The sequence below is a fragment of the Pan paniscus genome, chromosome 19 (genome assembly GCF_029289425.2).
Source record: "Pan paniscus chromosome 19, NHGRI_mPanPan1-v2.0_pri, whole genome shotgun sequence".
NCBI lineage: Eukaryota > Metazoa > Chordata > Mammalia > Primates > Hominidae > Pan > Pan paniscus.
In genome coordinates this window covers 18,259,233-18,272,879 of record NC_073268.2, presented here as the reverse complement: position 1 = coordinate 18,272,879, position 13,647 = coordinate 18,259,233, and the positions used below count along the sequence as shown (strand labels likewise).

Sequence of the window (13,647 nt, the reverse complement as noted above, 5' to 3'; positions counted from 1 at the left end):
GTTGTAACTTATTTGAAGGCACAAACCAAATCTCATAATTCTATTAAGTACCTAAAAGGAGTAAATTATTGTTAATGCTCCAATTGGCTAATGTCTATTTCATATTTTACTTACCAGATTTACAAATGCTTAATATTCTGAAATATTTCACTCTCATTTACAAAAACATCAGATTCTACTAAGCAGAAAATAAAGTTTAATGCCCCCAGCACATAGCAGTTTTGAGTTGCACTTTTAAACTCACTTCTTAATCCATTTCAGGGTTTTCAATTGTTCACAGTTAATTCTTCTTACCAAGGGTGTATTACACTTGCTCCGCATTGAATGATATGGAAAGAATGGCCTTTCTTTCCTGCATAACTGACTTTACTTTTGTTCATAGGTTGAAATCAGCCCTTCCATTTCACTGCAGTATTATATTAGTGGCATTTTTATTTAGGGAAAAAAAAAAAGCTTTCTTCCACTTGAACTTTTGTTACAAATCAGTTTATTGGGTCCAATCAATGGGCAAGACCTATGAAAGGGTGTGGATTATCTGGTTGGTCCTTTGTGTGGCAAAAGGCTTAGATGCTGCTTAGTACTCGCTCATTCTTCATCATGTAAAGAAGTGTTTTTTTTTGAAGGATCAACACCTGACTGAGCCCTGCCTTTTTCATGGAAATGTTTTCACCTGAGTTGCTGCTTATGGTACTAAGAATTAGTTAACTAATACTTATTTAACCTTGGAACAATGTTTATCATAATCCGATTGGCAGATAGTCATTTTACTTAGGCTTTTTCTTTATAGCATCAGGACTAGCAAATCTCAGTAAAGAGTATGCTGGGAGCAATTTCTTTTTTCCCAAATAGGTTATCACTCTGTGCTTTTTTTTGCTTTCCGTCAAGGGGCATGTTTGGGCACTGTGGACATTAAGACTGGTGGCCACACATTAGGAAGGTGGAGGTCCCCTCTTAGGTTGAGCACCACTTTTGTTTTTAAAGCTGCATCCCCATTTCATGCTGCTGGCAGCGTTTCCCTTCAGACGAATCCCATGCAATTTATCACTTTAATATATTCGGAGCTGTTTTTCATGATAAAGCTTCCTTATGAGCACTACCACTAATTAATACACAAAATGGCCCAGCACAATTTAATAATTTGGTAATGTTTTTCAATGTTTTCTTAAAGATGACGCTTTACAAGTCAAGACCCAAACTTGCCTGGGTCATGACCTCTTTGCAGTGTTTGGAGTCTTGTTAAACAAGAAGGAAAGCAAAACATAAATTAGCGTCTCCAGTATAAGTTGCTCTACATTTCCCAATCTTTCAACACTTTGAAGAGCATAGTCACTGTTAATGTAAGAGAACATCTCATGAGGAAACTGGCAGTGATTTTAAAAGTCCGGCTTTCTGGAATGAGTAAGAAGCTTCTTCCTCAGTGCCACTGTTCTAGGGCCAACATTGTCCTTTGTGAGAGAGGAGCAAGATGAGGAAGTTTGCATTATGGACTATGGAACATTAAAAAGCTAAAAAAGAGAAGTAACAGTTACCTTTAATCATACTGAGGATGTATCAGCATGTGTGGCCTTTGGCATCTGTTAGCCTTTAGGGCTATGTTCCCAAGTTTGCCATTAGAATTTAGTGTTAAAAAATACTTTAAATATAACAGCACCACTTTTTGTTATAGTAAAAATGTATGTCTTTACTCGATTGTAATTACCTCAACACCCCAGCTTTTGTTGTTATTTTGCCCTTGGACTTACGTATTTCTGTTCCTCTGGCTTAGAATGTCCTTCCCCTTCATCTTCCTAATCAACCTACTCATTCCTTACGACTCAACTCATGTATCATCTCCTCCAGAAAAAGCTTTCTCTGCCACGTGTTTCTTCCCTCTACCTGACATCCTTGTGCGTAATACCTCCACCTTTCCATATTGTACTATAATTATCTATTTTGCATCTGTCTTTCTGTGGAAGGTCTGTTGCATATTCATCTAGGAACTTGGTAAATGTCTGATGATAAGCATTTGATTTTTTCCTAGTTGATTCCTCAAATAATAATAATGATTACCTTTTAATCTGAATGCTCACAGGTGTACTTCTATCTCATATTCTTTGCGCAGTCATCTGTTAAGCTAATGGCTAATTGTACCAGAGGGTCTCAACTTTGTTTCTTTGATCTGCATTGGTTTATGGTGGTACCTTGCCCATTCTTGGCACAGCAGGTGGATAAAAACAATGAGTAACATTGAGAAAGGCTAATGTGTCTTATTGACAGTAGTGGTATAATGTTTACCAAACCCAAATTGAAATTATTTTGGTTTCTTAAAATCTTTTCCCGATAGCCCATTTATTTTAATGTTCTGAATTTCCAAGATCTGTATATAGGTTCAATGATTAGTCTTTACTGAAGACTTATCTATGGACTGAGTGTGTATTGTAAATCTAGTGACATAAGTTTAAAACTTATTCCTTTTTCATTTTCCAAGTAAACTTTTTTAGTAATGTGTTTTTCTTTGTAAAGACAGGCAGTATATGATTTAGGTCTGGATCTGGTTTCCAGTCTTGGCTCCATCATGTATTGGTTATTTGGCCTTGAACACAAATGACTTGCCTTGAACACAAATGACTTATATCTGTGAGATTCAATAGCTTCATCAGTAAAATGGGGATAGTAGTAGTACTGAATTTTCATGATTATAATGAAAATTAATTGAGAGACTGATCTGGAGAGGTGCCATACTACAAAGAGGATTAAGTGGAGGTATCCCTATTAAATGGCGAGATACCCAGAAACATTACCCTGTTGACTCCAGTATGCTGGCAGCGAGGCTTTATAGTCTTTGGGAAGGAGACTGGAAGATTCTTCTCTGGGAAAAATGTACACATACTGACCTTTGAAGGACCCCCAGTAATCAGCCAGGTCTTACCTGATCATCCTATAGTGAAGCCCCCCGACACAGTATTTCCATTCATAGTTTAGCTCTTAAATGTGAATAGCTATCCAGCAATCACCAGACACTTGAGGAAAGCCTCCAGAAAACAAATTGGAAAAAGGGGCAAGTCATAGGAAACAGACAAAACAAGGAACAGAAGAAAACATCATTTTTGCAATCTATAATATTCACAAGTTTGTTTTTTGAGACAGAGTCTCACTTTGTCACCCAGGCAGGAGTGCAGTGGTGCCATCTCGGCTCACTCCAGCCTCAAACTCCTTGGCTCAAGCGATCTGCTCACCTCAGGCTCCCAGGTACCTGGGACTACAGGCATTTGCCACCACACCTGGCTAATTTTGGTATTTTTGTCGAGATGAGGTTTCGCCATGTTACCTAGACAGGTCTCAAACTCCTGGGCTCGAGCGATCTGTCCATCTCAGCCTCCCAAAGTGCTGGGATTACAGGTGTGAGCCACCGGCCTCAGAGATCTAAAACAAGATATTGTATTTTAATTGCACAGGATGCAATTAAAAAAGAAAACATTCAGAAAACAAGAAGAGCTCTTAGAACTGAAAAATAAGTTAGTGTAAAGGTTGGAAGATAAAATTGATACTAACCTGAAAAGTATTAGAAAGAGAAAGAAATAAAAACTAAGAGTAAAAAAATAAGAAAATTAGAAGATTAGTCCTAGAGAATCAGTATCCAACTAAGAGGTTCCCAGTGGGTGATACAGAGAAAATGAATGGGAGGAAATCTCAAGGAAATGTATTTCCTAGAACTGAATGATTGGAATTTCCAGTTTAGAAAGAAGGAATCTAGTGCCAGCAAAATGAGTATAGAAAGAACCATCTTAGGATATGTAGTTTTCAAATTGCAGAACATAGGAATGAAGAAAAGATTCTGAAAGTTTTGTATTAAAAAAGTTAGAAACAAAAGATCAAAGATCAGATAGCATTTGTCTTTTAGCCTTCAGTGCCTTCAAAATTGTGAGAAAAAAATTATTTCTAACCTTTTTATTTATTTATTTATTTTTTTGAGATGGAGTTTCGCTCTTGTTGCCCAGGCTGGAGTGCAATGGCGTGATCTTGGCTCGGCTCACTGCAACTTCTGACTCTTGGGTTCAAGCATTCTCCTACCTCAGCCTCCCAAGTAGCTGGGATTACAGGCACGTGTCACCATGCCCAGCTAATTTTGTATTTTTAGTAGAGATGGGGTTTCACCATGTTGGTCAGGCTGGTCTCAAACTCCTGAACCTCAGGTGATCCTCCTGCCTCGGCCTCCCACAGCACTGGAATTATAGGCATGAGCCACCACACCTGGCCTCTAACCTTGTTTTTTACAACTAGCCAAACTATTAAGACAAAGGATACAATAGTAAGGCTAGAATAAAGGTATTTCCAGACATGCAAGGTCTTTAAAATTTTACCTCCCTCACTCTTTCTGAGGAAGCTTTTGGGTACATGCAGCATAGACAAGGGAATAGATGAGGAAAAGGAAGGCTGGGATACAGGGAATCTAACAGAAGAGAGAGGAAAGCTCCAGAACTACAGCTGTGCCCCAGGCCTAGAGAGTCACCGCTTCAGATTGAACTGTGAACACAGAGGACTCCTGGAGGGGAATTTCTTCAAGAACACAACTTTAAACTATGTAATGTGTTTGAACATACTGAAAGGAGACTTGTGATTGTTTTAGAGACAAACTTGTGATAAGTACCTGGTAAACTAAGCAAAGGGGAAAAAGGCAATTAACTCCAGTAAAACAAAATGTTGTCCAAGAAGGGAAATTGAATAGTACTCTGCATGGCCTAGCTGTAAACCACATTTGTATAAACATAATAAATACTGAATATAGATTTAACTAAAGACTGTGAAATAACTGTATCGGAAGGATGTAAAAAGGGGCACGTGGTGGGGGAAGGGGGGTAGTGCAAAATTAATAATAAATCCCCATCTTCCATGGTAGGAAGTTAGTAAATCATATTTAAAGCTGAAAAGAAAAATCTAAAACTAGTAATGTAACATTATTATTTGAAGATAAGGAAGTAAATATAAGAAGAAAAACCAAGAGAATTGAAAATGGTTGCCTTTGAAGAAAGGGAACTGAGAATGGTAGCATAAGCCTGGCATGGTTTTTAAACTTTTTTTAAAAAAATATTTTGGGGTTAAAAGTAAAAATGAAAAATATTAAATGTGACAATTTTGGAAAGCACTTTAGCCCATGCCTTTTACAGTTCAGTGTTGCATAAATATACTCTTATTACCCTGCTCCTTCTAAAAAGTGTACTAAAGCCTTGTAAAGCCAGCGCCACATACTTTCTATTCATTTCATCTTTTTTCCCCAATTCCCACCATACATGTGCCATGTTGGCTCTGAGGAAGGAATTACATACATACACGTCAGTATCTTTCCATTTGTTTGTGTATCTTCTTGATTTACTAATCCATTGTTTTATTGATGTGAATGAGAAGGAGCTGTTCACATGTTGCCACTTTCTGAATCATGTGGTTGGTACCTTTTTTCAGGATTTTCAGGAAAATCCTGAATTGTTTTCTTCTGTTTTGCCTAATCATTTGCATCGGCAAGATTAAATAAAAGGCTTTTGCAAATTGTGTTCAAGCTTACTGTAGTTTCCTAATTAGTCTTATTATGTACATTTTAACACATTTTCTCCCTACGATCAGGGCCGCAAGCTTCTTATCATTGGGACCACTAGCCGCAAAGATGTCCTTCAGGAGATGGAAATGCTTAACGCTTTCAGCACCACCATCCACGTGCCCAACATTGCCACAGGAGAGCAGCTGTTGGAAGCTTTGGAGGTAAAAATGAGTCAATGGATTGCACACTGTTTATAAGAAAGGAATTGAGGCTGAAATAAGTAGTACCACATTATACCTGGTGTTTGGTTTTTATGCTAATCTGGAACATGGGACCCGGGGATATTACAGGTTGTATATACCTTATCCAAAATGCCTGGGACTAGGCCAGGCACGGTGGCTCATGCCTGTAATCCCAGCACTTTGGGAGGACGGGGCGGGTGGATCACTTGAGGTCAGGAGTTCGAGACCAGCCTGGCCAACATGGTGAAACCCTGTCTCTACTAAAAATACAAAAATTAGCTGGGCATGGTGGTGGGCACCTGTAGTTCCAGCTACTCAGGAGGCTGAAGCAGGAGAATCTCTTGAACCCAGGAGGCGGAGGTTGCAGTGAGCCAAGATTGTGCCACTGCACTCGTCTGGGTGAGGGAGCAAAACTCTAACAACAACAAAAAATGCCTAGGACCAGAAGTGTTTCAGATTTCAGATTTTTTCAGATTTTGGAATATTGCATTATATTTAGGTTGAGCATCTCTAATCTGGAAATCTGAAATGCTTCAGTGAGCATTTCCTTTGAATGTCATGTTGGCACTCAAAAAGTTTCCAATTTTGGAGCATTTTAGATTTCAGACTTTTGGATTAGGGATACTCAACCTGTACCTCCAGTTGTTTTCAGGAATTAAGAAAGATGAATATACATGACAGTGAGTTAATTTCCCATTCCTCAATGTAGGCAGCTACAAACTGCCAGGAATTAATTGCTCTGTATCCAGCATGAGTGATGTATATAGATTACTTGGACCAGAAACTTGAATGGGTGGTGGTGTGGGGGTAAGGTAATCACTGTATAGAAAAATTAACCATTCATAGTGGCTTTTAGCACATTTCCTTGCATTTAATAAGTTGGAACAATGATTAAAGCCTTAGAAATGTCAAAAAAAAAAAAGCTACAGAAGTAAAAGGAACTTCATTAACAAGTTTAGAAATAGAAATGTTTTCTTAATTTTTTGAAAATGACAGTCATTTTTAAAAAAGAATATTCTTCATTTAACTTTTAATATCAATATTCACAAGTAACTTGGTGAGCTCTATTGGAAAATATTATCTACTGAGTTGTTCAGCAGTGGTGGAGTCGGTAAAGCTTCTTAAAGTCCTCAAGGCCCCCAACAAAATTGAAATTTATCTATATGATAAATGTTTTCAGGTTACCCATGTAGACAGCTTTTGTGCAGAAGCTGGGTAAGAGAATTAAAGGAGTTTGCTTTGACACATACAGATTGTTCCTAGAAAAGAATGTTAAAAATTTTAACTTATATTTATTATGGATTGGAGCTATTTTTTTCCCCAGCAAATATAAGTTACATAGCGGTCCATAAGAAAACAGGGTTTAAGATACCAGTTTTCACTTTCATGATTGCACCTAATGGGTTTAGGATGGTGAAGGTCAGACTGGATTTTAAAGTAGGAGAGAATTCTATCAACTTGAACAGTTAGGTAGTTCTTATCACTCTTCTTTTAAAGGTAAATAGAATTAACCAATGTTGATGTGTTCACTGTAAAAGTGCTTTGATTATTGTTTATTGTTTTTGTAGCTTTTGGGCAACTTCAAGGATAAGGAACGCACCACAATTGCACAGCAAGTCAAAGGGAAGAAGGTCTGGATAGGAATCAAGAAGTTACTAATGCTGATCGAGATGTCCCTACAGGTAAGGTACTTCGTTCTCCGTATGACTCAGACAGAACAAAGCTTCAGGACACACCAAGAGGGTTCAGTGTTTCCTTTGCCAAGGTTTTAATTAATTTAAGTTTTGATTTTCTTATATTATTTCCAAACTTAATTTGGTATTAGTAGCCTGCTTCTGAGATTGATCACTTAACAATACTTTTGAACTTCTTAAAATTCAAAAATGGAAGGAAAGATTATAAAGTTAGTTTTCATTTAGGGAGCCACTAGGTCTTAGAACTAGAAAAGACTTCAAAGAGCAGTCGTTCTTCTGCCCCCTCATTTTGGAGATGAGGATACTATGTGAGCCACAGGCTGTCAGTGAATTATCCAAGATCACATCACCAGGTTAGATGGAGAAGGGATGGTGTTGCACCTCAAGTCAGTAAGCGACTGCACATATACCAAACGGTGTCTGGGAGACTGCTTTAAGGGACAAGTTAATTAAGTTGTGCAGTCTAGACTTGGGATCTGTATATTTGTCCCTGGCTGGGCTCCTAGAAATTTCATGCAAACTACTGTAGGGTTGAAGCATCCAGAATCACATAGAAAACTGAGCCCCAGGGTGCTGCCTGGGCAAAGACAGATGAAACTTCTTTGGGACTTTCTCATATCTCCTGGCAACTTACCTTTCTTCATTTTAGAACTCCACCCTTCCATGTGCCCATGCTGTGTCTTCTTGTCCTTATCTGACATACTAGGTAGCTGATAAATACCTCCCTATCAAGCCCTATGAGTTCAGAGACCTTGGCTCTTACTATTGAGTCCACAGCCCCTGGAACAGAGCCAACACATATGAAGGTGCTCAGTAAACTTTTATTATTATTATTATTATTTTGAGACAGGGTCTCGCTCTGTCTCCCAGGCTGGAATGCAGTGCCATGATCATGGCTTACTGCAGTTTTGACCTCGCAGGCTCAGGCGATCCTCCCGTCTCAGCCTCCCAAGTAGCTGGGACTACCAGCGTGTGCTACCACACTCAACTAATTTTTGTATTTTTTGTAGAAACATGGTTTCACTATGTTGCCCAGGCTGGTCTTGAACTCCCGAGCTCAAGTAATCCGTCTGCCTCAGCCTCCCAGAGTGCTGGGATTACAGGCATGCACCACTATGCCTGGCCCTCGATAACTTTTTTTCTTTTTTTTTCTTTTGAGACGGAGTCTTGCTCTGTTGCCCAGGCTTGAGTAGTGGCATGATCTCGGCTCACTGCAGCTTCCACCTCCCGGGTTCAAGGGATTCTCCTGCCTCGGCCTCCTGAGTAGCTGGGATTACAGGCGCCCACCCACCATGCCTGGCTAATTTTTTGTATTTTTAGTAGAGATGGGGTTTCACCATGTTGGCCAATCCGGTCTCAATCTACTGACCTCAGGTGATCTGCCCGCCTCGGCCTCCCAAAATGTTGGGATTACAGGCGCGAGCCACTGCGCCCGGCCAGCAAACTTCTATTGGATGAATAACTGTAGATTCATTTTACAGTTAGGTAAATGGACAGAGTGGCTGTATTCTAGGCATCATGTGTTACTTACTGATGGTCCTGCATTCTGCTAGTGTGGGCAGTGAGCGGCAGAGGTGAAGTTTCTGTTTCACAGTTACATCTGAAATAGGCTCTTGGACCAATAACAAATTGGAAACGTGAAGTGAATGCTTTTTAATCTTTTCTGGTAAATTTATCTGAAAATAAAATTTTTTTGACTTTCAGAAATCTAATTTAATCTACTGAGCTTTCAGATGGACTATTTTTAAGTCAATTAATTTATTTTCCATTATGAGCCATAAATTAAAGTCACAGACTAACCACTTTGTTTAGACTTATTCTTGGTAAAAGTGCAAATACAGGTGTATTGGCTCTTTCCTTGAAAAAAAGATAAATCTGTCAGATTGTCAGCTTCTTTTTTTTTAAGTTTCAGTATAATTTTTTTTCAATAATTGCATAGAAGAAACTATGTGGATTTTTTCCCCAACCCTCATCCCTTTCCCTTCCTTTGATGCCTGCAGGTCAGTGATCAAGTTAATGCTTCTTATGCATGTGGGATAGAGAGTGAGAGTGGGGCACTCAGGCCTCATCTTCAGCGACTGACATTTCATAGGCCTCTGAGTTTGAACCCCTTCATGTCAAATGGATTTCGTGCAGCTGAGTGAATTCTCTTTAGATCTGCCTTAGAGAGGCTGAACCTAAGTGAAGAGGCATGTAGTTTTGCAGAATATAAGTCATGGCACCTCTCTGTTCACTACCTGCGATTCTGTTAAAACTTGCACAGAGCTGAGGATCTGCTCTGACTGGATGTCACCTGAGGGAATAAAGTCATTTATCTAGATTACTTTTTTCCTCCCTTTCTCCTGACTTTTAATTCCATAGCTACAGGCAAGTCAGTAAGTTGTTGCTCACACATATTAAATATATTTAATGGGCAAAGAACTGCAAGTACCAACTACAACTGCGCTCCAGCCAGTTCTTTTTTTTTTTTTTTTTAAGAACTTGACAATTGATTCATATGTAATTCTATTCCCAAAAAGGAAAAATGTTTCTTTTGTTAGCTATTCACACTTTTTCTTAGTCCTTTGTAGTCTGACCTCTTACCTTTGATACATTTGAAACTTCTGTTCAGTGTTTTTCTGGGATAGAAGAAATCTTAAAAAAAAAAAAAAAAAGAAAAGAAAAAAAAATCCGTGGTTGGCGGGGGAGTCCAATTGCACATCTCCCCACAGCTGCACTGAGCATTTGAAAGTTATTCCTGGAGGGCAGGGAGTTCCCTCTTGGGAAACAGACTCCTGCTCTGAAACATATTTTAAAAGTTAGGTGTGTTTCTTACAATAAAAATTCATCTTCAGGAACTAAAGATGTTTTTAACGATTGTTTTCTAGATAACTTCATATCTCCTGTGGGCCTACGAGAATAAAGTACATTTAACGAGTTAGTATAAATATGAATAGAAAATGAAAACCAGTCGAGATAGCTAATAATAACGACCTGAACGAAGCACCTGAAACAAAGTTGCGCCATCTTTTCTTAGACTCATGACACACTGGCAGTCACAGGAGACCCAGATTCATCTGGAGATGATTTCAGGAATCAGCAGTACTCTTCATTTTTTTAGTTTTAGCACAACTTTGTTACTACAAAGAAGAAACTATATGACGGATACTGAGGCTAAGAAAAGCTACATGGTTGGTTATGTAGAGTTAATAAGCTATTTTTTAGTTGTTGAATTAACCTCAACTTGGTATCTTCTACTTTGCTGTGACTTTAGTAGCCTTTTACACCTTCAACAGGTGAATTGGTTGTCATTTGAACTCTGATGAATGGCCCTGTCCAGTCTCACAGCGATGCCTCACAGGCACCAGCACAGGGCACGCCTCGCCCAAGTGCCTACGATGGCCAGCGGGCTTGGGTCTTTTGGAACCCAGTGTACATGGTTCTGGAAAACCCCATTCACTTCCTCCAAATGATGTGATCTGCTTTGTTTTTTGTGAGAATGCTGGTCAAGGAGCAGGTAACACATTCAGTGACCTAGCAGAGCATTGATGAAGTGTGAAACCGAACACTGCCTTCTCATGAAGCAAGTGCAGAGTTGTTAGAAGGTACCATTAACCCATCGTCATTTCTTCTGATGTATTTAGATGGATCCTGAATACCGTGTGAGAAAATTCTTGGCCCTCTTAAGAGAAGAAGGAGCGTAAGTACATACAACATTTAATGACCATCAACCAAACTTACCACCCTGTTAAATCCCTGTGCCTATTCTAAGAGTTGCTTTCCTAGATAAGTTTGTTTCCATTTATTTGAATTCTTCGCTGTGTTGTAGGTCCGAGAGACCAAGCAAGGAAGTTGGTTGTACTGTTGGTTTGCTCTCCCTGTCCTGCTTCGCAAAACTTCCTTGTCACAATGCAGGAAAAACTTAATGGTACATATTTATTGGAACCTGCTTTTACATGCATGGAGCTGTGACCATTTTCTTTTGTGAAGTGCTCATCTAATAGCAAATGCATAGTGGGAAATGTAGGATAACCATTAAGAAGCTTTTAGTGATTTTTTTTTTTTTTTTTTTGATGAATAGTTTTTTACGGACCCTCATCTGGTTTTTTGTGTTTTGGTATTTCTTTTGCAGTAGCCCCCTTGATTTTGATTGAAAATGAACTATTTGAAACACACAGTGACCAAGGGAAGTGACCAAGGTGAAGATGGCCTAGGATCTTCACTGTCTTACTCAAGATACTGGACTAAGTGGAACGTTCTCTACCTTCAACATGTGCTCGCTCTGCATGATTAGTGCAATAAAACTCCCTTCCTTATGCATACTGAGATAGCTTAGTGTCTCGTGGAAGGTGTCAATTTGGTTTAGAATGCTGCGCTTACCTTCCCATGCAGGCTAAAGTGATTCCTTCTTGCTCAGTCCCTCTGTGTGGGAACCATCCAGTACTTGTGGACACTACACGTTTCAAGCTCTCTACTAGCACCATCACCCTTGAAAACTCTCAGTCAGTGTCATGAATGTTGCATGACAACAGTTGGCCGATTAGAAGGCAGACTTTCTACATGCAAATCTGGCTTAGTAAATCGAGGTGTGGGCCAGAGATCCTCTGACAGCTGTCCTGAGCTAACACTAAAAGTCACTGGGTATTTGGTTAAAGGTCTCCCACAAGACTGGTATTCTCTTTGCCTGAAGAAACAAGGCATTGAATCTCTAAAATGCTGTTCTCAATCATTGTCAGAGATGTTTTCAAGTTGCAGTCAGAAGATCTTTCTTAATAGAAAGTCAGATGACTACCGTGTTGGTTGTGACTTCCCCTTAGTATAACTAATTTGCTCTGTGGTAAGAGATATGCTCATTATTACCACTTAGAAGATGTTGTTAAAAACATGTGAAAGATAGGTATGGAAAAAGCGTACACCCCCAAACAGAAAGGAGTTATTAAAGTAATTTACAAACCTCTCAGCACTAATTAGTGTCCAACTCCAAGTGGGTCAATTCCTTAGTATAATATTAAGGCTTACTAGTATCACTGCTTTTTCCTTAGCTTAATGACTTACTTAGAATTTATCCTTTATTTTAAATGATCTGTACTATCTAGTGTCTAAAACACTATCCTCCAGAAAAATCAATCATTTTCTAGCCCTCTCCCTCAGTCCTTTATTGTCCATTCCAATACATTGAACACATTTCCTTTACCCTCCACACACTTCTTCCAAAAGGAAGCACTCATTGAGTCCTTTTGAGGGTGATTTGTCTTACAACTGACTGACTTAGCAGGAATTTAATTAGGTCATATTTGGTGATGAGACTTAGGGAGCGTGCCTCTCTCTCCCAACTGCTGCTTAAAATGCAAGGACAAGCAATTAGAAGCCATCCTAAGGTGCTTACCCCACACGCCACCCATGAGGCTTGTGGCCACAGTGGCACTTGGGTGTGGCTCCTCTGTTATTTGTCCTTATGTGAGAAAGCAGATCATCTCCAAATCTTGCCATTTGTATACTTTTGGTGGAGACTTGGATGTCATATCTTCTTTGTTTTGGGTTTTCTTCCCTAGCTTATTTTGTGGCTTTTAAAGAAGTGGATTGTATTGTGAGATCCTGTGATTCCTGGTGGCCAGTATCCTGGATTCCTCTAAGATCTTGCCTCTTTCCTCCTCATGAAAGCAGCACACATTGTGTTAACTTATGTCTCTTGTTAAATGAGCTTAATGTCTTTGTGTTTTGTCCAAAACTGTATTGAAAAAATATTGTTTAATGCAAATGAAGGAATGCAATAAAGAGTAAATATACTTGAAAATGTTCTGTAGACCAGTGTTTCATATAGAACGACATGAACAGCTGATAGGAATGGAGAAAGAAGGAGGGGGCTCAGGAAAGAAACCTCTCCGTGTTTTGTTACAAGTAGCATAACATGAGGGATGATTTTTATTTTAAAAATCTCTTATTTAGAAAGTATAGTTATTTAAAAACATCATTAGAGTATCAGAAAAAGTTAATATACAACCATCTTTATGCTTTATACTTATTTTATCTTACTAAAAAAAAAATGCCTGGCACGGTGGCTCATGCCTGTAATCCGAGAGGGAGGCTGAGGTGGGTGGATCACTTGAGGTCAGTAGTTCAAGACCAGCCTGGCCAACATGGTGAAACCCTGTCTCTACTAAAAATGCAAAAAACAGCCGGATGTGGTGGCACATGCCTATAATCCCAGCTACTCAGGAGGCTG

General features: G+C 39.1%; 1 protein-coding gene across 2 annotated transcripts in view; it reads left to right on the top strand.

The window, feature by feature from the left end:
• Window positions 1-13,218, top strand: part of NSF (N-ethylmaleimide sensitive factor, vesicle fusing ATPase) — a 166,437-nt gene extending 153,219 nt beyond the window's left edge. Inside the window, exons 18-21 of one of the 2 annotated variants that reach the window (XM_034941591.3) lie at window positions 5,596-5,730; window positions 7,320-7,433; window positions 11,069-11,124; window positions 11,557-13,218. In XM_034941591.3, coding sequence (XP_034797482.1) covers window positions 5,596-5,730; window positions 7,320-7,433; window positions 11,069-11,124; window positions 11,557-11,578 — 327 coding nt within the window. In that variant the 3' untranslated portion in view covers window positions 11,579-13,218. Of the gene's footprint in view, window positions 1-5,595; window positions 5,731-7,319; window positions 7,434-11,068; window positions 11,125-11,253; window positions 11,366-11,556 lie in introns of those variants that run through there. The other variant, XM_055101434.3, reaches the window with a different exon arrangement.
• The last annotated feature ends 429 nt before the right edge of the window (window positions 13,219-13,647 follow it).